The 25,155-nt window shown below is 57.8% G+C and overlaps 1 protein-coding gene across 1 annotated transcript; it reads right to left on the bottom strand.

Annotated features, from left to right (window-relative positions):
• Positions 1–462: 462 nt before the first annotated feature.
• Positions 463–23,045, bottom strand: PCDH1 (protocadherin 1). Its single transcript, XM_082835479.1, has 5 exons — positions 22,867–23,045; positions 13,919–14,781; positions 8,776–10,971; positions 3,453–3,672; positions 463–1,257 (listed from the first exon to the last, which is right to left on the bottom strand). Exons 1-5 carry the CDS (start codon positions 22,904–22,906, stop codon positions 863–865), a joined length of 3,714 nt encoding a protein of 1,237 aa, XP_082691605.1. The 5' UTR covers positions 22,907–23,045; the 3' UTR covers positions 463–862.
• Positions 23,046–25,155: the final 2,110 nt, after the last annotated feature.

Raw genomic sequence — 25,155 nt, 5'->3', positions numbered from 1 at the left:
TTGTTTCCCTGGCCTGCACCCCCATCCTGCCACAGCCCCAGGGGTATTTACAACATGGAACAATAGAGGCCTGGGGTGGGGGGCACTGCGGCAGGGAAGAGGGGGAGCAGGGCAGGTCTCCCCCCAGAGGGGCCCCCCCAAGACAACACAACATCAACAAGAAAAGTTGCAAATCAGGCAGAAATGGGGACGTCATTCCAAGGTCCTTATATACAGACACTGCATGACCAGTGGGAAGGGGGGGTGCCCGGATGGGACCAGGCATGGGCATGCGGCAGGCAGGTGGGCCAGCCCAGGAGCAGTATAGGAAGACAAGGCCTCCTCCCCACTCCCACCGCCATCCCACCCCACCTTTGGTAACAAAAGCCCTTCAGGGAGCCCCTGGCGGTCAAGAGTTTCCTCTGGGAGTTCCCAGGGAGAGGGGCTCCCCAGTTCAGCCCTGCTGCAGGGCTGGAATGCGGGCGTCCTATGCCCGCCCTGGTTGGCCATGCGGGGCACAACGAGTTAAAAGTGTGCTGCCCACCCTTGACTCTGCCATCTGCCCAAAGTGAGGGGGTGATCCCTGGAAGTCGAGGAACCGGAGCCTAGTCATTGTAGAGGAGCCCTCTTGGGCATCAGCTGGGGGGAGCCCCATAAAGGGGAAGAGGGGGCTCCCTAGGGTTTGGGGGCTGAAGTGAGGGAAGAAGACCTGGACCCTGCATGGGGGAAGGGCCAGTGTGGTCATGAGGCCAGTAACCCCCCCACTCAGGGCCCTGGCCAGGAAGTCCACGCTGGAGGGGTCAGGAGCAGGGGCCCTGGCATGGGCCCACCTGGGAGCTGGCCGGTGGCTGGGGAAGGGATGGCCGGCCGGCCAGAAGGGGGCTCACAGGTAGATCTCGCGCTTGGCCGTCTGGGCAGATGCCGGTGTGGCTGCAGGTGGGAAGTCCGAGGTCTGGGTCAGGGGGATTTCCTCCAAGGTGGCCGAGTCCTTGCAGGAATCATGGCTACTGTGGGAGAAGGCACTGTAGGAGGGCAGGAGGCGCACGGGGGCCGTTTTGGTGTTCCGGTCTTCCGGGGGGCTGGGGCTGCCGGCGCCCGCAGGCTCCTGCCCTCCTCGGTCCTGGTAAGGCACGAAGGTGGAGAGTTTGAGGGCGCTGCTCTTGGTCCGGCGGCTGGGAGACGACTGGCCAGGCATCCAGCACGTGTCGGAGTGGCCAAACTCGCTGCACTCCCGGGTACATGTGCCCGTCATGGCGACGTCAGGCAAAGGGCGCAGGTCTGCAGGGGAGAGCGGGGAGGATGGTCCTCAGGCAGGGCAGCCTCGCAGAGCTCTGCTCCACAGCATCCCACCAGCGCCTCCATGCCGCCTTGGAACGGGGGTGCACGCCCCTTCCTGCCCACTGAGCTCACAGGCACACACACCCTCAAATAGACACACACCCTCCCACCATCCACCGCAATAGACACACACCCTCCCACCATCCACCGCATGCGTGCTCTCTCACACACACACACAATCTGTCCTTAAATAGACACATTCTTTCCATCCTCACCCACCCTCCAGCTCTCCTCTCACACATCCACCATATCTGCCCTCAGACAGGTGCACAAACACACACCCCATCTACATACTCCGTCATCTATCTCCAGACGGGCTGAAACATGCCCATTTACCCTCAGATAGGGGTGAGGAAACCCCCATCCTCATTAAAGACACAATCTCTCTCTCTCTCTCTACTGCTCTCTCTCTCCTCTCTCTCTCGCTCGCTCTCTCTCTCTCTCTCTCTCTCTCTCACACACACACACACACACACACACACTCCTACCCTCAGATAGGTGTGGACACACAAATCTACACCAGGCATCTCTATCCTCAGACAAACGTGGGCACATGCCTCCCTTCTGAGCCCCCTCCAGCCTCACCATGCTCCCAGTTGCCCTGGGACCCCACCCCACACCAGCATAGCAAGGCCCTGCTACAAAGCCAGGGGTTTGCGTAGAAGCACACACTCACATATCCACAAGCACACTCATGCAGCCCCTCCCCGCCTCACTCCGGCCCCTACGCCACCCACCACCCCCCTGGCCTTGCCCCGCTCCCTGCCCAGAACACCCATGGGAACAGAAGTTGGCTGTCTGACATCAGCAGTAGCCAGTGTGGTTGCTGGGCAGCGGGGGTCTCCATGGGAACGTCTGGGCCTTGAGTACTTCCTGTCACAGTTGCCCCTGTCCCGCCCTCGCTTGGGGACAGTACCAGGCAGTGCCCCCCCGTCCAGGGATGTGACTGAGCGGCACCACCCTCCCTGGCTTGGCCTCCTGCCAGTGCAAGGTGAGGAGGGGACAGCTCTGTTGTTAACCCCTCCGGGGCTCTTCAGTTCAGGGCAGAGTGGGGGGACCCAACGTGGCACGGAGCAGAGCACGGGCACTGGGTGGGCGGGGCTGGGTGCTGGGCCGAGTCCCACAGACCCCAGACCCCAGAGCAGCTCCCACATACCTGGCAGTCCACCTCAGGGCCTGCTCCGGCCAGCCGGCTCTGCGCGGGCACAAAAAGGACGAGACGGGCGTGAGATCGCACAATGATGGGCAGGGTGGGGATGGAGGGCACTCTGAGACCTGGGGCCTGGGAGGTTAGACAAGAGCCCTGGGCCCGAGGGGTGAGGTGTGGAACTTTTCATCTTGTGGCGGGCTGGGGGAGTTTGGACTGAGGGAGGGGACGAGATCTGAGGAAAGCTCTAAGCTGGAGAGTCTTTCTATCCCAAGGGGAAGCTGATTTAGTCTCCCCACCACGGGCCACCAGAGGTGCCTTCACGCACACACACGCACTACACACACACATTCTGACAACACGCCCCCCATCCATTCCCATGCTGACCTCTGCTCCAGCCCAGATCCCTCCTCTGCCATCACCCTCCAAGCCCCTCCCACACAAGCCTTTCCCCTCCCCGGGCCTCCCCACTCCTTCTCCTCAGCCACACCCTCTCCTGCTCCTCCGGACAGGGGATCATCACACCCTTCTCTGGGCTCCTCATAGCATCCAGGGTCCCTTCCCTTTTCTCAAGGCGCTCTGAGCTCTCATTATCTCAGGATCCCCTCAAAGTTCCCTCACCACTACCTGAGCCTTCTGGCCCCCATTCTCAGGGTCTCTGTTCCCAGGAAGCAGAATAAAGTAGTGCTGAATTCAAAGTCTTTGGAGTCAGAGGTGCCTGGGTTTGAATCCCTCCCAGCTCTGTCACTTCCTGTATATGACTTTGGGTAAGTGACTCAACCTCTCTGAGCCTCCGTTTCCCCCACTGTAAAGGGGGCACAATAAATTTCTCAGATCCGAGAGCGGTTGTGAAGGTTAAATGAATATATACCAGAAAGCACTCAGCACAGTGTTTACTGCTGAATACACGAGAGCTCGAGAGATGGAGGCTACCTCTAAGGTCTCGTCATCACTCACAGGCTTCTACGCATTCCTGGGGTCCCCTCACCGTTCTCGGGGTGCTCCATCTCTCCTATGCTGCCATCGGGGGTGGTGCGCTCATAGTGATCCTCAGGCAGAGCCAGGGGACCGAGTCGGGGCCCCGAGGATGACTTGCTGGACGGCGTCTCAGACTCCTCCAGGCCACTGTCGTAGTAACTGTGCTGGGACGGGTCCTGCAGCTCCTGCGCCTGGCTGGTGGCGGAGAAGGTGACTCGGCGGTGAGGTAACTGCAGGGAGAGGGAGTGTCACTGCCGGCCGGCCAGCCTGCGCCACGGGGCCACCACCGCACCGGGCTACAGCCCCAGCCAAGCCCACCCCCAGAGCTCCTAGCCCTCTAGGCCTCAACAGCAACCAGGAAGAGGCCCAGCCCCCTAGCACAGCAGAACCCGCCAGAAAGCAGAGACCTTAATAGAGGACTGCCCCTTGATTCTAGGTCAGCTCCCCGGACAGCCAGGACCACGCACTGGAAGTCCCAACACAGCACAGGCCCCAGTGTTATGATAGCTCCCAGGCCAGCACAATAAGCTTAATCCAGTACAACCACTTGTTAGAGCACAGCTTCCCAGTACTGGCACGGCCTCTGTTTAATTCCAGACAGCCAACACCAAAACAGCACAACACCAGCCAACTCCCCTAATTCCAGCATAGCCTCTAAACACCAGCAAGCCTCCAGTTTTTACAACAGCTCCCTAAAAGCAGGACAGACTCCTAATTCCACAACAGCTCACCAATACCAGAACAGTTCCCTGATTTCCAAATAGCACCCTCCAGACTCCAGCTCCTCACCTGTCTCATTGCTCTGTTAACTTCTCATTGCGTCCAGCCAGTGGGGTGCTAACCTCTTTCTGATCTTCTGTTCCTCACCCCTGGTCTGTAATGCCATAGGCAGGACTCCCTGCTGAGTCCCCACCCACCCAGGTGCCCACCGCGTTCCCCTTCAGAGAGGCCTGGGAGTGGAAAAAGGTGGGAGGGAAGAGGGAAAGGGAGCCTGATGACAAACCAGGGCACCTTGGGGGTGGGGTAGCAGAACAGTGGGAACTCCCCAGTCCTCCAGATCAGGAAACAGTATTAACTGGAGCGGGCAGGGCCCAGGAGGACCTGGGCATAGGGGGAGGGGCCCAGCAGACATCAGGGATTCGGAAGTCTGGCTTCTTCGAACGGAGACTCCTTCTAGGAAAGAGGAAGGAGCTTCTGGGAGGGGCCGCTGGCTTGGTAGAGCCAGGATTTAGGAGCTTGGAGCGGGGACGGGGGTGGAGGGAGGGCAACAGGGACAGGCTGCTCCCAGACAGCAGCCCTGCCTGCCTGCCATGGGTTGACGATCTGGCAACCTCAGCCTGGCACTCGGTACAACCAACCCATCCCCCAAACACCCACCTGGGACCACCACTGGTTCTCCTGCCAACTGGAAATTAGAAGTTGTGGAGGGCACAGACCCGGGGCCCTGTGGGCCAGGGGTGGGAGCAGCCCGGGCCCAGGGCCCTGCTGACGAGTCTCCAGGCTCCTTCTAATCCTCTAAGACCTTGTGGTGCTTTGTCTTTAAAACTCTCAATAGGAGGTTCTCGAGATGGCCAGACGAGGGTGTCCCGGGTCTGCAGACCCACCCTCCTGATGCCCTACACAATTTCCGTGCCATCCAAGGCAGCTGGGGTAAGGGAGGTTGTCGGCACAGGGAGCTTTGGAGCCGCCTTCCCACCTTGGCTCCCACCCCACCTTCAGGCATAGGCAACCCTTCTCGAGATCCACGTTGGGATCCAAAACACTGAAAGGTCTGGGTGATGACAGACAAGATCCCCAAAACTGACCTGATACTTGGGGCTGGGAGGATGTAAAGGAGCACGTCCACCTGGTGATGGAGTGAATAGGTTCCAGGAGGGTCTGGGAGGCACAGGGCAGTCTGGCTGTTGGGTGTTTTTCTTTCCAGTTTTCTTTTAAGACATTAGCCAGCAGCCCTCCCTCCCTGCAGAACCTGTGCCTGGTAATCCAAGGCTTCAGTCCTGCCTCCTAGGCACATCACTTGGTCTTTTTCCTATGATTCTTTTCTGTAAAATGGAGGGTTGGGTCATACTCAACACTAAATATTCCCTATCATTCTATGACTATCAAATCTTAAAAAGCCTAGATCCAAAATCTCTCTCAGACCCTAGTCCAGAAGTTCTAGACCCTTGCTGGTTATTTCCAATCGGCCGTCCCTATGGACCCTTCAGATTCAACATGCCTGAAACCAAATTCTTTTTCTTTACTCAGCGTCTGCATGGGCAAAGATCTCATCATCCTACCTCCCAGATTCAGAAGGATGATATCTATCTGGGGATCCTGGTAGCTCTCCACTCACTCGCCATCCCTATCCCATATCCAATTATCCCTTGAGTCCTGTGGGTCGTTTCTCCAGAAGGTCAGCCTGATCCATCCATCCAACATGCCCTTTTCCACCATCCTTGCTCAGACCTTAGAGGTGCAGTCCTGTACCTTCACCTCTACCCACCTTAAACCCACCATATACTCCAGTAAACTCTCAAAAACTCAGTTCATCCAAAACTCATGAGCTTTCGGGGCCTCCCACTTCTTCTTAAGGAACTTTTGGCAAAGCATCTATGTCCTCTACAACCTACAGTCTTCCAGTCTCCTGTCTCAGCTCCCTCCTATACCCTCCACTCCAGCCAGAGTCCCCTTTCTGCCCTCCCCCTGCCTCCAACTTGGTCACGCTCGCGAGCTCCCGCCTCACCTCGGGATTGGCTCAGCCTCCCGTCCAACTCCAGCTCCTCACCTTATGAAGAGCCAGCTCAGGGTTCTCATTCCCCTCCCAGAAGCCCACCCCCATGTCCTATGCACGTTTTCTCATACTATGTGCCTCAAAGAAAGGGAGGGGGCACCATGGTCAAATAAATTTGGAAAACCCAGAGTTACACAAAGTTTAACAGGTTTTCCCTTCTTGCAGGCTTTGCAGAGCCTTTAACAGGTTAATGTGAACTTAGTCTTGGAACCCCTTTTTTATAGCGTAACGGAAAACAGCAGACTCTGGCAATCAGATTTCCTGATGATTTGTGTTTGAATTTGACTCCGTCGCTAACTAGTTTTCACTTCTGTAAAATGACCTGCATCACAAAGAGTTATGAGCAGTGGATGAGCTAATTCACATAAAATGCTCAGCGTGGTACGTTGCACCTGGTAAGGACTCAAAAAAATGGAAGCAAGTCGTGGCAGAAGTGGTAGAACAAGTTGGGAAGAGCTTTAATATGTGGCAGTTCTCACTGGTGAGAATCGACACCACGATTCTCAACTGCCTCATCTTGTTACTTGTATGTCTTGTAGAAATGTGACCATTTTTCCCTCAAGGTCTAACACTATGCTGAGCACACAGTAGGGATTCAGCCTATGTGTCTTAATGATGACACTGGTGTTGTGGTTTTGTTGTGTTTGAATGTTCAGTGTGGCTCCACGGATGGGTTGGACTGGAGCCGAGTAAGGGATAATCCCTCAGACCTTGAGAAAGAAAAAGAGATTAAGGAGCTAAAGGAACAGAAGAAAGAGAGAGGCGGTGGCAGCAAGGAGAGGAACAAAAGAGAGAGAATGATTGGTCAGGAGCTGCTGGAGGTGACCCTAGAGATGCTTATTTGTCCAAGGGAAACGCGATGAAACCAGATTTCACTTCCCCATGCACCACTCCTCCAAAGCCCCTAGGAGTTTTTACTTTGGGGGTACCCCGGGGCATTGGGGAGTTTGTGGACGGAATCAGAGTAGAGAGCTGGCACCCTGGACCTCCTGGGAGTGTCTCAAGCCTCTTCAGTTGCCATGGAGACAGGTTGCCTCTGGCCTCAGAGACTCCCCCAGGACCTGAGGCCCCTCACCCAGAGTTTAGCCTCCTCCTCAGGCACAGCCAGAGACAGGGCAGACCCAGGAGAGCAGGAAGTGAGAGACGGAGAGAGAGAGAGAGAGTGAGAGCTAGCAGCTCAGGGAGGCCAGAGCAAGGAGCTGAAGGAGGGGAAGGGAGGGGGCCGGATAGGGCGCCTCAGCCCTGGTCAGCAGCGGGGATACAGAGCAGGTCAGTCCATAGCACTGGGGGATATCCTCCCCTCTCCCTGGGCCCTCCCTCCCGGCAGCCCAGACTGGTGACATGGTGGGAAGACACAGGGCGGAGCAGGCCAATTGCTGGGTGTTGAGCGGTATTGGGATGAAGAGGCTGGGAAAAGGACTTGGGACGATCTTACCTGGAGGGAAGGTGCCTGGTATAATTAAGAGGTTCTCTGCCTTCACCTGAGGCAGCCAGGCTGCACTCCACCCCCACCAGCTGCTCTGGCCTGAGCTCTGTTGGGAGATGCTCCGATGTGCACAAATGGGAAAGGTCAAGTCTCAGCCAGCAGATAAAGGGCAGGACTTGGGTGCATCTCCATCCGCTTTCTTGGTAAAGGGTGCCATTCCCAGGGAGGTCTCACAAACGTGAGGGAAGGGGACACTGCTGGACAGCTCCATTTGAAGCCTGCTCAGAAAGCACTTCCCCCAATCATGGACATGGTCATGGTGGGGCGGCAGGGGGACCTGGTCAATTAAGATAGGGTTGGGGCAGAGGGGCAGGTCTGGGACGGGGGAAGGGACAAAGAGCAGGGATGGGGAAAGTGAGGCAGGACATCGGACAAAGGGCTGTTTCCAGTCTCTCTCGCTCCTTCTCTCAGTTCCAGGAAAATAAGAAGCCAAAACTCCAAAAATAGAGAACTTTATTATCAGGGTGAAGTGTTTGGGGCTGGGGGAGGGGAACTGGGGCCCAGCCCCAGGAGTCTGGGGTGGGGAAGAGGGTGACAAACAGTACACAGAGAAGGCACAAGTGGGGAGGCCCCTTCCCTGACAGAGCGTCCACCTGGTTACCCACCAGGACCCCAGGTCTCCCCCTTTCCCCTCTAGAGAAGCACCCATGGCTGGTCTCGGACAGAGACCCACGTTTGTAGGAGACTTCTTCTCCATTTCCCTCCCCGCTTCTGCCTCCAAACCCTTCTGCTCACCTACCCATCAGTCCCCACCTGCAGGACCCAGCGGGTGGTCCAGTGTCCCAGGATGTGACAAGCCACAGGCCTCTCCCAGTGCGGAGCGAGGCGGGGGGGACACGGAGCACACCCTCAGTTTGCATTCGGCCCGACCCTCCAAGCCTGGGTGAGGCAGCAGGGTCATCAGTGGTCCCAGCATCCCCCGATCTTTGGCTCCACCTCCCACCACTGACTTGGGCTGGTGAGCACGGCAGGCCCGAGACACCAGCTCTGTTACTCCCACACCTCGGTCCAGATGGCCCCGTGGTAGGGGTGGGGTGGGGGCCGGGGTATGCTGAGCTTCAAGGGCTGGCCTACCTGCTTGCTGGGGTATTTGGGGGGGTTGGTGCGGTAGCTGTAGTCGGAGTACTGCTCAGAGCCCGTGGACGTCGTGTCCCCAGTGCCCACGAAAGTGTTGGCTGGTGGCAGGTCCTGCACCACCTGGTGCTTCTTGGAGGCGGAGGGTGACTGGGGCTGCAGCTGGATGGAAGGCAGTGGGGAATTAGAGCGATAGTGGCGGCCGAGGTCAGGGCTGCCTGGTGGGTAGTTGAGGGGCAGGTGGATGCGGGGGCTGTCCCCAGGGGCATCGCTCATCAGGTTGAACTTGAGGGATTTCTGCAGCCCGGCCTCATCCTCGTCCTCCACCGGCTTCACGGGCTTGGGAGACTTGCTCTTCTTGCCCTTGCTTTTGTTTCCCTTGGAAACTTTGCTGCTGGGCTTGGGGGCATACAGGTCCTTGGTCTCCTTCTTGCCAGCCTGGTAGCCACTCTTGGCCTCCCGTTGCCGGCAGTAGCGCACGAGCACGGCCAGGGCGATGAGCAAGGCCACGGCCACGACACCCGCCACCACGCCAAACAGGATGTTGCCGCGCTGCTTGGAGCGCTCGTATTCCGGATCCCCAGCAATGTCGATGTCCAGCGGCGTGTCCAGGCTGTGGCCCAGCAGGGTCTCCAGCAGGGTGCGGTTGGCCAGGGTGTCATTGACATACAGGTGGACCAAGGCTGTGCCAGAGCGAGGGGGCTTGCCGCGGTCAGTGACCTTCACCACTAAGCGGTGCAGCCCGTGGTGGCGCCGCTCAAGCTCCTTTTCCAGGGTGATGGCGCCGGAATGCGACCCAATCTGGAAGAGTCCGTAAGGGTTGCCACCGGCGATGCTATAGGTCAGCTCAGCGTTGACCCCAGAGTCAATGTCCTCAGCTGTCACCTGGCTGACCGTCTCGCCCAGACGGGTCTGGGGGGTCAGCAGCCGGTGGGAGGTGTTGGAAGGGGCGGTGATAAAGGGCGCGTTGTCATTCTCATCCAGCACGTTGATGGTGACACCAACGTAAGCCGAGCGAGGTGGGACGCCGCCGTCCACCGCCTTCAGCTGGAAGGTATAGGTGCTTTGCTGCTCCCGATCGAAGCTCAGGCTGGAGAGGATGGTGCCCGTGCCGTTCTGGATGACAAAATCACCATTGTCCTGCTCCACCGTGAGCTGCACCCGGGCGTTCTCCCCCTTGTCCCCATCAATGACCGTCACCATGCCCACTGGACTCAGCGCCGGCATGTTCTCCATCACTGAGAAGTTGTAGCCACTCAGCATGAACTTGGGGTCATTGTCATTGCAGTCCAGCACGTTGACAAGGACGGTGGCTGTGCCTTGGAGGCTGGGGCTGCCCCGGTCGGCTGCCACCACCTTCAACTCGTAGCTTTCCCTCTGTTCCCTATCAAGGGATGTCTTCACCCGGATCTCTCCAGTCTCAGGTGAGATGGTGAAGAGGCCCTTGGCAGCCGGCTCAGGCTCCAGCGAGTAAACCAGCTCAGCATTGGAGCCCGAGTCGGCATCGCTGGCAGTGACCTCAGCGACCACTTCACCTGGCTTGTTGTTTTCTGGGAAGGCGACCTCAGTGACGCTCTGGGTGAAGACAGGAGCATTGTCATTGACATCCACCACCTGCACCTTGAGGGAGTTGGTGCTCGAGAGTGGGGGGTTGCCAGAGTCCACGGCCACAATCTCAATGGTGTAGTCTTTGACCTTCTCGTAGTCGAGCGGGGTGGTGGTCTGCAGGAAGTACTTCTTCTTGCTGTCACTTCCCGTCTCACTGGCCTGGCGGAGCTGGAAGGGCACGTCACCTGCCACCACACAGGTGACAGCTGCGTTTTCTCCCTCATCTCGGTCAGATACCTGCACCAGGGCCACAGCTGTCTCTTCTGCCACGTCCTCTGAGATGTTAGCCATCCCATCTTGGTGAGTCACCAGCCCTATGCCCCGGATCTCAATGGTGGGGGCATTGTCGTTCACGTCCTTCACGGTCACCACCACTTGGGCTCGGGCACTCTTGGGGTTGGTGCCCCGGTCCTTGGCAAGCACCGAGAAGCGCAGGGTGCTTAGGTCCTCACGGTCCACGGGGCCCTGCACGGTGATAAGTCCCGTGTTCCTGTCCAGTCTCAGAAGACGCCTCACAACCTCGGGCACCTGGTGGAACGTGTAGTCGATCTCTGCGTTGGCACCTTGGTCAGAGTCATTGGCCTTCACCTACAGGGCAGGGGGAAGAAACAAGGAAAACGGGGCTGGGTTAGTTTGGCGATAAATTAAGCGACACATTTCTGCCTTTCCAATGAGCACGGCAGACGCAACTAATCTAACAAGGCACCCTTTCCAAAAGCAGCACACGCATGCCCTGCCCTTTTCCCAATCCTGACACCTTGGCATATATTACGGATCTCTTTCCCCGAAGAGCACAGATACAGCCCACAAATCCTCAGTGGTGCTACAAGCTACTACTAGAGATGGGACAGGGCAGAACTGAACTCTACTTATCACTCCTATACTAGTCCACCCAAATATGGGAATGAGGATCCAATTAGCAGCTAGGGCAGCCCTTCCACCCAATTAAACTGGCCTTCAAACCCTTCTGAAGAGCTGGAAAGGTGTGAGTAGTAGAGATGGTGTGTATGCGTGACATACGTGTGCAACATGCATGCATGCACACACACGTGTTGTGATTATGTGAGAAGGTATGTTTATGCACGTGTCTACTGGCACACGAATGGAGACCCACGTGCCCCTCTGGAGGCCACAGGTGAGGGGATTTCTTTTTTGAAAGGAGCCAGGTAGGGATGTGGGTCAGAGGGAGCCCGCCAGGCCAGGTCACTACACTCTGTCAAAACCGGGGAAACCTGTTTCATCTCTCTTCCCCTCCCATGGCTGGCGCTGGCTAGGCATCAACTTGAGGAATCCAGCCGAGCCTGCGGCCAGGAGGGAGGGGCTGGTGCAGCCCACAGAGCCTGCTGGCAGCGGGCTGGGCTCCCAGCATCACACAATGAACTGTCTGTCCCTTTGCAGTGGGCGCATCCTTCCACGCCAAGGCCGACACACACTCGGCCCAAGTCTATACAAACATGGGTGGTAATGGGGCAACAGGAGCCAGGTGGGAATGGTCATGAGGTAGCACTGGTCAGGGAGCAACAAGAGGGATGGAGTTAGGTCACAGCCCAACAGAATGTGATGGCAGTACGGGCGGGGGCGGGGGAGGAGGGGGTAGGGGGTAGACAGGATAGGCGCCACTTGGCAGAGTCTCTGGGGAGCAGAGCAAGAGTCCTAGGTTCAAATCCCAGCTCTGCCACTTCCCAACTATGAGGCCTTGGGCCAATTATTTAACATCCTCAAGCCTCAGTCTACAAATGTGTAAAATGGGGATAATAATAGAACCTACTTAATGGGGGTGTGGTGAGGATTAAATGAGATGATAAGTGTAAAAATGCCTAACACTGCCTGGCACGTGGCAAGTGCTCCCTAAATAGCATTTATCCCTCTTTTTGTCCATCCAGCTCTGAAAATCGGTGCTGACACAGTACTGGGCATCGCACCTAGCAGGCCCTCAGGCCACTGCTAGTCTCCTTTCCTTCCCATCAGGATTTTTTTTGACAGTGAAAACACTGGTGAGCTACCTGGTCTCTGCTCACCCCTCTAATGGTTTCTCCTCGCCCCTCCACCCCCCTGTTCCCCCAGTCTGTCACCAACTTTTCATTATGATCCCCACTGTCTCCCTGTCTCTAGACTGGTCACCCACCTCCTTGTCTGCCTCTCTTGCCATCTCACCTCTCTGTCTCTGTCTCTGAGTCTTGACTTCTGTCTCTCTTTCCCTCCCATCTTGCTCAGTTCTCCTTCTGCCTCTTTCCCACTGCTGGCTCTCTCCCATCCTCTCTTTTCTGCTCTGTCTACCCGTAGCCTCGTCTCTGCCCCATTCTCCTGCGTCATCCCACTTCCCAGCTCTTACACACATGGGCTCTGAAGCCAAACTGTTGGATGTGGCCAAGGTGGAATCTGAACACATCAGGTGGGGGTTACCAGGCAAGTTTCCTAATCTCTGTGGGCTCAGTTCCCCATCTGCAAAATGGGGATAATGCTTACATTGTACTGTGGAGATTAAATGATATAATACACATAATGTATTCAGAACAGTACCTGGCACCTAGGCTATGAGTATTCGCCATCCCCGACTGTCTGTCTCCCTTTTCTTTCTCAGTCTCTCTTCTACAGGTTCCAGTCCACCAGCCTCTAAAAAAAGGCCCAAACTCCTCCCCGTGCCCTGCTTCAGCTTGAGGACTTGGGATGAAGGGTTTCCCAGGACGGGTAATGGTGAGCCCTCCTCAGCTTCCTCATACCAGAGACAGACAGCTTCAGCCCAAGGGGAAGGAGAAAGGAGCTGGGGCTGGCAGGAGGCCAGGGCTGAGATGACAGTGGGAGATACGCCCACCTGTCTGCAGGGACACTTTCTTTGCTCTCTCCCAGGCCCTGACCCCACCGAGCTGCCCAGCCCCTGGGGCAGTTCCCATCGAGAGGGGTGTTGAGAGCTTCAGCAGAGGCCACCGACCCCCCCTACTGTGCCCAGCACCCCACACCCATGGGTACCCTGTGCCTAGGGGAGGAGGTGGGTGTACAGACATCTGTGTACAGTTTTCTAGAATTCTGAGGACTCACCTGGCTAAAGTGATCTCTTGTGACTGTCAGGGATGGGCAAAGCAAGGCTCTGTCCTCCAGCCTCAGGAAACTCGCATGTGGCTAAAGGGCCCCTGGTTGGGAAGACATTCTCATCTCTGGAGAGATTCTACTTGGACAAAAGGCGGTTCACTTGTTCCAGCTCAGCTCACTTGGCTGGGGAGAAGGATATCGTTTGACTTGGGAGGGGGTTTCACTTTGCAGAGGTTTCTCCAGCTCGAGTCTGCCTCGGGGATGGGGGGATCACTGTTCATATGCTATGTCACTGTCACCTGAATAGCTTGACAGAGGAAAGTAAATCCCCTGCTGGGGTGTGGTGGACTTGTGGGAAGGTCTCACCAGGCGGGGGCTGGGGAAAAGAGATCTCACCACAACATCTTGGCCATCTTGCCCTTAAGTGAAGGGAACTCTCACGAGGTTGGGGTAGGCTCCCATTTCTAAATGTGGGTCACCCTGACAGTTAGATGGAGGGGCCTCTCACCTGGATGACTGAGTGTCCTATGGGGCTGTTCTCAGACAGCTCAGCCTCGTAGGACGGCCGCTCGAACTTGGGGGCATTGTCATTGGTGTCGAGCACAGTGACCCGCAGCAGGGCGCTGCTGGCGCGTGGGGGGTTGCCACCATCCTGCACCTTGATAGTGAGGTCGTAAGAGTCCAAGCGCTCCCGGTCCAGGTTGCCCATCACGATGAGCTGCGGCTGCTTTCCGTCCTGGTCCTCTGCCACCTGCAGCTTAAATAGCCCCTGGGCCTCGGGCCCCACCTGCAGCTCATAGGATGCCACACCGTTGGGCCCAGCATCGCGGTCCGAAGCCACTGGGATGGAGAAGAGTGAGCCATTGTTGGTGTTCTCGGGGATGGGCAGCGTGATGACTGGTGAGGCGAAGTTGGGCGTGTTGTCATTGATGTCCTGGACCTCTATCTGGCCCTCTAGCAGCCGGGGGCTGCCATTCTGCACGAGGTCCGTGATAGACACCTCAAACTCCAGGATGCAGGGCTCACCCGGGAGCTGGTTCTGGCATTCTCGGAGCCCCTCGCGGTCGATAGAGGTCTCCGTGGTAAAGATGTCGCCTGTCTTGCCATCCACCCGCAGGTATGGGGCGCCTACTTCTAGTTTGTATAGGTGGCCCACATCTGGAAAACCGTAATCGGCTGCGAGGCTCCCAATGAGGGTGTTGGGCGGTTGCTCCTCTGGCACCTTGTACACCACCCGAGTGGCGTGGCCTGGGGACGGAGCCAGCAGCAGCAGAAGGGCCAGCAGCAAGGCAGGCGGCAGCAACCGTTGCCCCCCAGGGCCTGGGCTGCGCCTCAGGGACCCCATCCGGGCAGGCTCCAGAATCAGGAGGGCTGTACGCGAGGGAGACAAAACAGGGGGTCAGCTGGGAGGAGGGCCCAGGCCCTGGGGGCTGCCCAGAGCCAGCCCCCGACTCCCCCTCTGACACCTACACACTGATCTCCCAGGAGAGATCTGCCCTAGTACAGAGCCCAGAACCCTGAGTCTCACCCACAGCTGGTGTAGCAGCGGTGTCTGCCCCAGCTGGAGGAGCAGGTCTAGAGCAGTTCCTGCCCAAGGAACGCCCTGACCCACCTGACACTCCCTCCCTCCCTCCCTGCTCTCTACTCTGTGCTTTGCCCAACACCTCCTTCTCAGCAGCATCCTGCCATAGTCACCCATGCTAATTACCCTGATACTGAGATAGGGAGAGACAGCAAGTGGAAGGGCGAGACCAGGAGCAACCCCCCCCCACCCCACCCCCACATACAAGGTAGGAGAGAGACGCAGGTACCCTCACATTCCCCAGACCCCGGATCGTCAGCCGCCCACGCTGAGGGCCACTCACGTTGGCTGCAGGGAGAAGGGATGATGTCACGTTCCTCTCCCTTCTGAGATGCCAAGTCAGTGTACGCACAGGAGGTAGGACATCTCAGATCCCTTTCTCCTGGCAGTAATACCCTAGTGCCCAATGTCCCCGCCCTCGTGAAGGGCCAGCTTGGACTGGGCACCAGTCAAGGCTTGAAAACGGTTAGGGCTGTGGAGTAGGTGTTAGCCCTCCCCGGGCCCCTTCCAAACAAACATGCCCCTGGGCACTCACACCTGTGTGTACACACACAGTTCCCGGGGCTCCTCTACCCTCCCTCTCCACCAGGGTGGGGGACGGCGGGGAGGAGAGACACGGGCAGGTAAGTGGAAGAAGAGAGTAGACGCCAAGACTGGGGTCAGGACTGTGGTCAGAGCTGACTAGCCCTGGAATTGGCATTGGGAGCTGCCCCAGCCTATCCTTAGCAACTAGGAGCCCAGCAGGTCTAACTGGGACAGAGCTGCCAATAACACCAGCAGCCTTGCCCTGACCGCTCACTCCCCATACCCCTGGCTCAGTCTCTCAGTGAACATCTGGCCCCTCCCCCGCTTAATCGGTCCAGTCCCATCTCATACCTGCCTCTCCCCGCCCACCCCCAAATCCTTCCAGTTAGAGCCCTGTATGCCCCAGCCAACCACAAGCTGCACCGCCATCACCACGAGAGCCTGCTTCTTCTGCCCATCTCCCCCAGCTTTGAGCTGTGCATCAGCAGACCCCAGCCAGACCCTCCAGCTAAGTCCCAGTCTTGACTCCCTCCTCCTCTCCAGCACTACCACGACCACGGCCAGCCCTTCTATTCAAATCCAAAATCTTCAGCCCAGTATTTTCAGCAGAGGCTCAGGCTCAATCTTCCTTCCCTAGCTCCTGGAGTACGTGCCCCATACCTGGAAATCCCACCCCAGGCCCTGTCACAGGCCACACCCACCCCACTGAAGGCAGGTTCTGGTCACCCAGGAAGCCTTCCCAGGCCTCCTCAGCCCTCGGTGACCTCTCCTTCCTCCAACTCACAGCCACTTATTGTGTGTCTCAATCCCATGGCAATGAATCACTGTGCAGCCTGGGACACCGCCCGCCCGTGTTGTTCAATCCCAGTTATTGTGCGCTTATTCCTGTGTTCTCTGCACTTATTCCTCTCCAAGCATCCCGAAGGAAGGGACAGGGCTCCCTACACTCATCCCCCAGCCCCCACCCACTCACCTTCACAGAGCTGGGCATACTATAGGTGCTCATTCATGCATTCAGTGAGCGTTTATTGGGCACTTACAACGTTCCAGGCGCTATCCTGGGCAGTGGGACACAGCGGCGAACAAGACAGATGCAATCTGTCATTGTGGAGCTGACAGTGGTTCTAACTCAAGGACTATTTGTCACTTTTGTTGGGCTGTACCCATTTGACAGATGTAAGGCAGCAGGGTGGAGAAGAGCAGGGAATGTGACATCAGACAGCCTGAGGCAAACCCCAGCTGCCCACTTTCTGACTGCGTGAGCTGGAGCAATTGACTTAGAGCCTCAGTTTCCTTATCCGTAAAATGGGGATAATACTACCTCTTTCCTAGGGAGTTTGAGATCATGTGGGCTAAATGCCTAGCACAGTGAGTATTCAACAAATGCTCCCGCAAAGCACTCACAATTGTAGTTAGGTAGCTGTTTGGGAAATAACCTGTGAATTGTTTCTCTTTCCTATGAGACGGTGAGTGGAGACTGGGAGAGCCTCTGCTCTGTTTACTCCTACATCCTCAGGGCCTTGCCCTGGACCCTGTACACTGTAGGTACTCAGCAACAGCTCATGAATGACTGTGACTATTTCACCTCTCAGGCTTAGCCTATCCTGGAACTTTCTGTATGGTCACTGCTTGTTTTCTTGCCCAATTTCCCTACTCCACTGAGAACTCCCTGGGGTCTGATTTAATCCTTCTCTGTGTAGGTCCCTAGCAGACTCTCAGCAAATGGTCATTGAATGCAGATTCCTTACACAAGCACAGCCCCTCCCTGGTCACTCCTCGCACTAATAGGCTCAACGCCTGTGAGGCTGTTATCAGATTAGTGTGTGTGTTTGCTCTCAGCTGCAATCTTAATCTCTTTAAAGGAGGGAGGAATCTATCTGATGCTCTATTTGGATCCACCCTCCAGCCATTTCCCCTCTCTCTGCGTGGACCTGCCACTGGGCTCATCTTACCAACAAGCCTCAACCCAAACACACCTGTCTCCAAAGAACCTCATTCCCTTCTGGGCGCCTTATCCTGCCCCCCCTTGCACAGCACACACACAACATGGGATCACTGTGAGCACCGATTCCGTGCGGAAGTCTTGGCAGGGTGGGGGTTACTTGGGAGTTACCCTAAACATGACAAAGAGGAGAAATAAAGCAGTGCCGGCCTGCCTACGCTCACTCCCTCCAGATCAACGGTTTGTAACCTTTTTGGGTCACATTCCCCTTTACGTATTTTATGAAACCACACTGCAGATTTTTCCAAGAAAAATGAACACTCAGAAATTTTGGCTACAAATTCAGAGGTCCGTGGTCTGGCACCGTCAGGGTGACTTTCATTTGTAGCCGCTCTAAGAGCTACAGATTAAGCACTGACCTTGGGGGCTTCCTTCCCCATCTTGGGTCACAACCAGGGGCTCTAACCCCTCAGGCCTTCCAGGCAGCACAAACGTAGCATGCTTGTGACACACTCCCCCCCTCCCCCCTCCCCACGCCTGCCCCCTAACTCTCATACACATTCTCTCACTCACCCTGTCACCCTTAGGGGTCAGGAAAGGATTGTGGCATCTAACTTCTGAGTTGGGAAGAAAACCAAAAGGGAATATCCAAGGCAAGCAAGGTTGGGGGCGGGGAGGGGGCGCGGTTTCCTGGGAGGAAGGTGGAATTTGGGGGAGAAATGGGGTTGGGGGAGGGCTGCCCAGAGTAGGTTGCCCAATAAGAGCTGAAGAGAGTTTAAGCTCTTTTAAGCACCTGGAGAGTTCCTTTAAAATGAGTATTATCTGGCTCCACCCTTAGGAATTCTGATTCTGGAAGAGGGACCTGGAGAAACCCCCAGGCAGCAAGGTGGAGGCAGCAAGGGTCAGGAACCTTTTGGGAACAACTCTGAGGTACTCTAGGTCTTTGGAGTTAAGAAAGAAGCATAGATTCTATTATCATCACCTTTATTACCATCATCACTCTCCTCACTATCACCATCGACCCAACTAACACTCCCCGAGAGATTTTGCTACATTTACATCCATTTCCCGTCTAATCCTCCCAACCCACTGAAATGGGTACTATTTATTATTAATTTATGGCTCCCCATAACACAGATGATAAAACTGAGGCTCAAAAATTATAATTGCCTTAGGTCACAGAAGTAGTAAGCAGAAGAGTTGGGATGTGAGAAATAAGAATGCCTCCTCACTGAGTTGGGAAAAGGCTGGATGGGGGAAGGCAAATCAGTGGTTGTTATGTACCACCCCTGCCACTCCCCCTCCCCACCCCCCGCCAACACACACACACACACACACACACACACACACACACACACACACACACACAATCCCTGGGCTGCCAAACCTGCAGGGCAAGGAGTGAAAGAGAAAGAGAGAGCCTAGGGTTCAAGGTCCAAAGGAACCCAGGCCTCCCAGGATGCAGAGAGAGAGACAGAACAGCCAGGGGTGGCAGTGCAGCAGCCTTTCCTACCCCCTGCTCCCACCCACCATCCCTGAACTTTGTCCTGGTGGTTGGTTGCTGGGAGTCCTTAGTCCCAGACAGCAGCCTTCGAAACGATTAGTGCCTTATCTGCCCTTCCCTAGGCATTGGCTGCCTTCCCAGCAGGGGTGTCCCCACCTCCACCTAACGACACTGGGCACCCAGGACCCTGAGAAGCCAGAGCCTCAGTAGGGGCAGTGACTCATTCTTCTCAGGCCAGAGGAGCACAGTGAGGTGTGAGGGGGCAGAGTCCAGGGAAGGGCAAGGAAAACGCCATCTGTGTCAACATCTGGGGAGGAAGGAGAACAGTGCTGAGGGTTCACCTGGAACCTTCATTGACAGTCCACCTCGGGGACCAGGGGCCATTTCCTGCTGAATGCTGTGGCCAGAGAGGAAACACACAGGGGCAGACATCCCAGAGGCCAGGTCAGCCCTGACCCTCACTCCTGCACTGTTACACAACAGTCATCACCACTGTGGGCACAGATCACCAAGGGACACAGCAAACATCTGGGAGAGGAGAGTAAGCAAGCTGGGCTGTGTGGGGTGGAGCTGTTCAGAGGCTTCCCACAGTGAATAAGTGCACAGCCCTCAGCTCCTCTCCCTTCTTTTTCACAACCCTCTGTTAGCCTCTGCAGGGTTTCCAGGCACCTGCATTCTTGAGTCAGACTATCGGGGTTCAAACCCTGGTTCCACCACTTCCTAGCTGTGTGACCTTGGCCAAATGACTTTACCTCTCTGAACATATTTCCATATTGTGAAATGGAAATAATCCTGCCTCTTGAAGTTATTTGGGAGGATTAAATGAGAGCCGATGCATTAAGGTCTATTACGTTGTAAAGGACAGATAGCTTTCCATCACCGAAGACAGCACTTGATTTCCAACATCAGGCAAACAGCAGGTGCTCATTGGTTCAATAAATAAATGAGCCAATCCCCTGCCAGTTGGGAAGACCTATGAAGGCAAGGATGGTGTCTGTCTTACTACAGTACTGCATCCTCATCACCCACCATGGGCCCTAGCAGACAGTAGGTGCTCAATACATGGTTGAAAGAATCTCTCTCTGCAGCACCAACTATCCTCTCTCACGGTAGGGGCAGACCTCACCCGTATTGGAAGGGCCTCCTCCTTTCCCATCTCCTCTCCCCCCCAGCCTTGACTCCTGCTCAGCTCCTCCCCCCACCCTTGCAGACCTTCTCCTGACCCTTCCACCCACACTCCGCGGCAGTTAGCTCACCATCTCTACCTAGCCCAGCTCCCCTGACCAAGTAGCCACAGCAGCAGCCCGTCTTCCAGGAGGACGCCTTACCAGCAAGACCCCCCCTTTCCAGCTGAAATCCCTTTTGGAATTGGGGATTGGGTGGGAGGGAAGGGAAGAAACTAAATGCAGCCAGAACTGAAACCGGACCTGCTCCCCTACCACCCCGCCCCTGGCAGTCTCTGGAGGCCCCTCTCATCCCTCTCTCCTCGATTCCACTCCATCCCCTGGTCTCGTCGTAATTACACATTTCAATCCTCCCAGACCGCCACGTCAAGAAAGTAACACCCCTCCACCCCACACACACCTAGACCTCTGGGCTGTCACAAACACCTTCTGCGCGCTCTCCTTCCTGGCAGCTACCAAGGGTTGGCCCAGAGCAGGTAATGGAAGGCTCTCGGCGTTTTCCGGCACGACGTCCTGGACTCTGCCGGCCGGGGCAGACCTCAGCCTACACCGCCGCGGTCAGCGGGCGCTCCCCGTACACCTCCTGCGCGCGGGGTATCTCCTCCCAGAGGACGCGGGAGAGTGTGTCGGGGGAGGTGGGACGGCGGCTGTTCTCCGCCAGCCTCCGGCTCGGCCGGCCCCACCCCACCCCCACCCTCAGCAGGGAGACGCCGGGCCTTCCCGAGCTCAGAGCGAGGCGCGAGCGCGGCGCGGTGAGAACGCGCCTCACCGGCGTGTCCCTGGTGCCCCCAGCCCCAGGGGCCGCCGCGGGGACTCCCTCCTCCTCCGCCTCTCGGGCCTCAGCCTAGGGACCCCCGCAAGCCGGCGGGGGTCTAGAGCCGTCTAGAGCCGCGCAGCGGGCGCAGTGAGGGGGCGGGGAGGGAGCCAGCGCCGGAATCACAAAGCAGCGAGCCCGGCCCGGAGGAGAAATTCTCGTAAAACGGACCCTCTAGCGGAAAAAGGGGGCTTTGCCCCACTCTCAATCGTCAAAGACCTCAAAGCAGCCCCGAATATTTCCTGCTAGAAGGAATGGTCTCCGACCACTGCTGAAAAACTGAGGCCAGAAGTCTGGGCTCCCGAGGGTAGCTGGGGGGGAAGGGGTGCGAGTCGTTCTCGCCTGCCGGTTGTGCTCCTGCGCGTGCCGCGCGCGTGCCCTCCTGGTCCCAGGGCCTTGCCCGCACACACGACTCTGGCCTGCAGCCGGGACCCGGCGGAGAGGACGCCCAGGTGTGAGAAGAACACAGGTGTGTGGGCCCCAGGTGTGCTGGGGATCCAGGTGGTTTGGAGAACGAAGCTAAATGGTCCGAAGAGGGTCGCAAACACCGCCCAAGGCTTGCACCCTCTGCAAAGGGACCTAGGGCCCTGGAGCTCCGGGGAGGAGGGGTTGGCGCGGCCTGCCAGGTCCAGCTCGTTCCGGGAATTCCCGGCCGGCCGGCCCCGGAGTGGGGGTGGGGAGGCGCCAAGCGGGGAAGCAGGTCCGGCCAGCCCCTAGGGTTCCCGCTGGGCCGAAATTTACACTCACTGTACGGCGCTAAGGGGAAACGGGCTCTAGGGGCTCTCCGGGTGGCCCGGCGGCTTCCCCTGACGGAATCTGGCCTCCGAGGGTGAGGGACAGAGCGTGTATGCTTGTGTGTATACGCTGCAAGGTGTAATGTGACACTGTTGGTGGAAGGTGTGTGTGACACCCAGTGTTAAGATGTGTGAAGCAGTAGATTCCGTGTTTGTGACCGTGAGGCGCTGCTGTGGGTGCCACTTGCTGTGTTAGGGCGTGTGCCGTCAAGGAGTGTGCTGAAACACTGGGTTCTGTGTTTATGGGTGCAGTCGAGGGGTGCAAGCGAGACATGTGTTGTGTACCTGTGTTCTGGCCAAGGAGTGTAACATAATTTATGTTAGGGTGTGTGCCTTAAAGGAATATGTGTGTGCGGGGCTGGGTTTTGAGTGTTCATCTGGCGAACTGTGGTCGTGACACTCGTATGTGCGGGCATGAGATTGCTTTTGTGTGTCCATGTCGCCGAATGTCACACCCGGTTGTGTTTTGTTGCTTTGTATGGCCACGGGTTGTGTGTCTGTGCTGCTGAGCGTGCAGAAGCTGAAGCAGATTCTAAGCTACTGACGGTGCCCCAGTGGGCGCTGGTGTGCGGGAGGTATGCCTGTGTGCACATATGTATGTATGTGTGTACATATGTCCGTGGTCTGGCCCTCCGGGTGCCCGCGGGGAGCTGGAAGCGCCTGAGTGATCCGAGCTGGTCGCCCAACAAGTGTGTGTGTGTGTGTGTGTGTGTGCGCGCGCGCGCGCGTTGTGAACGAGGGTCCTTGCTGGCTACATCCTCGGGGACGGCCCCCCTTCCAACTGGGGGCTGCGGGCTTGCCCCAGGCCATCTCCATCCCTCGCGCGGCTGGAGCCCCCCTATCCCCGCAGCTCCAAGCGCTCCAGGGTGCAGGGCGCCCAGGCTGGAGCCCAGTCCAGCACCCGCTCTCCTCGCTCGGCTTTTTGCGGCGGACCTTGGAGGCCAGGGTGCCCCAGCCGCAACCCCAACCGCCCCCACCTCAGCCCCGGCGCGCTGAGCACCGACCGGGCCCCCGTGGCCGCGCTCGGCCGAGCGCCCCTCCCTCGGCTCCCGCCGGCCATGGCCGCTCCCGGCCGGGAGCCACCACCGCCTCCACCGCCACCGATCCTTACCCGCCTGTGGGCAGCGCAGGCCGCGGGCCCTGCAGTCCATGAGCCGCCACCGGCCCCGGCCCGGGCTGCGGCTCGGCACGGCACGGCTCTGGCTGGCGCTGCGGTTCAGGCTCGGCTCCGGCTGGCTTTGGGCACAGCAGCCCCGGCGGCTTCGCGTCCGCGCCGCGCTCCCGCTCCCCGAGTGTGTGAGGCGGCGGTGGTGGCGGCAGCGGTGGCGGAGCCAACGGCGAACGGAGAGCACAGCCGGGCCCGCCCCCTCCCTCCCGCCCCCTCCCTCCCCCTCCCTCCTGGCCCGCCCGCCTGCCTCCCTCCCGCCTCCCTGCCCCCTCCCCCGCCCAACACGGCCGGGAGGTGGAGCTCGGGACCGCTCTGGTCCTGCTGGGAGGGGACCCCAGCACCGCTCCCCAAAGCCAGGACCCCTTTGGCTATCTCTCCCCTACCCGAGGCCCGTATACACAGACCGTCCCCCTCCCTGGCTCTTCAGTTTACACTTATCCCACCCGTGCCCCCATCTGGGACCCCTCCCGAATTCCTTTCCTAACCTCACTCAAACACCTGTCCCCTACCCTGCCCCCCTGGGAAGTGGAGGCACGGGAAATATCTCCCCCGGTGCCTTCTTTTCTGGGCATCTGCTCCTCCAGATCCACCTTCTTCCCGCCCAGACCCCCAGATCACCCCGAACGGCCCTCCCTTCTCACTGCGCTCAGGGGAAGTCCACCCCTCCCCCTCTGGCCGAAGCCGCAGAGCGGTCAGCGTCGGTGGCCGCAGCAAGTCTTGGGGGTGGGGCTATGGAGGGGACCGTGCGAGGGAGAGGGTAACGGGCCCCGGGGGGCTCCTCTAGAATGAGTACTGGGGAGATGTACAAGTGTGAGGATGAGGTAACGCGCCTAAGCTCGGGCTATTAGAGGGTCCCTCAATCACCTGCCCTCTGGGCGGCATGGAGCTGTGACCCCGACACATTTACCAGTGACATACACACATTCACACAGTCACATGGGTCCCTACCCCGCGAAGCCAAGAAGTGTCGCGGCCTGTGTCACACGCCCTCGCAGTGCCACACGCTCCCTGTCACAATCACACCGAGTCGCACACTGTGTCACACGCAGTGTCTCACACACTCAATACTCAGTTTCTCCCGCTCAGTTTTGGCTCTCTGGCGCCATCTAGAGGTGTCTGAGCAGCCTGGGAACTCCTTTTCCTTCGCTCAGGGTTTGGTACCCCAGGCTTTCAAGTGCCCCAGTCTAATGCGACCTCCAGCTTTTGCCACTTATAAGCCAACGCAGTGGCTTCCAGGCCAGAAGAGTGAGAAAGACTGTCCCTGGTAAGGCCTGGAACTGGGTGTGCAGAGGCCTAATATGGGATGACTGATGGCTGGGCCTCTATTTGCCATAGCCTCTGACTACTCCCTATCCACAGGCATTTTCCCATCCCTACCACTCCTCTATCCCTTGTCTCTTTCCTCTGCTTCCTCCCCTTCTGATACCTGTATTCTCTGTGGAACACTCTTCAGGGTAAGGGTGGGCTCTCGGGCCAGCTGACGGCTGCCCAAGATCTCTCCGAGAGCAGCCCCCCTTGAACTCCCTTTCTGGCCTGGGCCCTGCTCTAGTCTGCACTCTCAGACCTCAGCCCCGGAATCCAAGATGTGGTGCTCTGGATGCGAGATGGGGTGAGCTAGTGAAAGGAGGATCTGTCCTATAGGTGGTTTCTCCCGGTCCCCTGCAAAACTCATATGCTCCGCATCACTGAGCACAACTCCAAGGGAGGAATCAGTGGCCCAGAGACAAGAAATCTTCCACAGAGGAGCTGCCCCAGCTTCCCTGCCCCCAGCCTGTGCCCGCTGCCCACTGCAGCAAACCCTCCCCAGTCTGCTTGCTGGGAGCCATTCAAAGGCTCCTCTGTTCTCCTCCCTTGCTCAGGGCTGAGCAAGAGGCAGCCGCAGAGCTGGGCAGGAAATGCTAATCTCCCAGATGTTCTCCTCCGTCCTCCCTGCTCCACCACCGTCAAACCCAAATCCTGCACCTCAAGTGATAGGAGCAGAACTGGGCCAGCGCAACACCAGGGTGTGTCTACTCTTCTCCCTACTCCCCATCCCCTCCTACCCCAGCTGCCAGGCTGGGCTCTGTGGGGCCCTGAGCCTGGGACAAGGTAGAAATGAGGATGGGGCTGTCTTCCCCAAGCAGAAGGGCAGTCAAAGGGCTGAGACTGGAAGGTTGCATCTGAAGAGGAGAGAAGCCAGGCTCCTGGCCCCATACCAAACTGGGAGGAGGACCTGGTTGGCAAGTAGGGAAT

Source organism: Leucopleurus acutus (assembly GCF_964270905.1).
Source record: "Leucopleurus acutus genome assembly, chromosome: 3".
Lineage (NCBI taxonomy): Eukaryota > Metazoa > Chordata > Mammalia > Artiodactyla > Delphinidae > Leucopleurus > Leucopleurus acutus.
The sequence above is the reverse complement of the archived record's forward strand: the minus strand, read 5'-3'. Positions and strand labels throughout refer to the sequence as shown.

Coding starts and splice junctions, on each gene's coding strand:
- PCDH1 (XM_082835479.1), bottom strand. CDS start 22,906: ATGGACTGCAGGGCCCGCGGCCTGCGCTGCCCACAGGCGG. Junction 14,782..22,866: donor CCTGCGCTGCCCACAGGCGG/GTAAGGATCGGT, acceptor CCTCGCGTACAG/CCCTCCTGATTCTGGAGCCT. Junction 10,972..13,918: donor TAGGACACTCAGTCATCCAG/GTGAGAGGCCCC, acceptor CCTGCCCTGTAG/GTGAAGGCCAATGACTCTGA.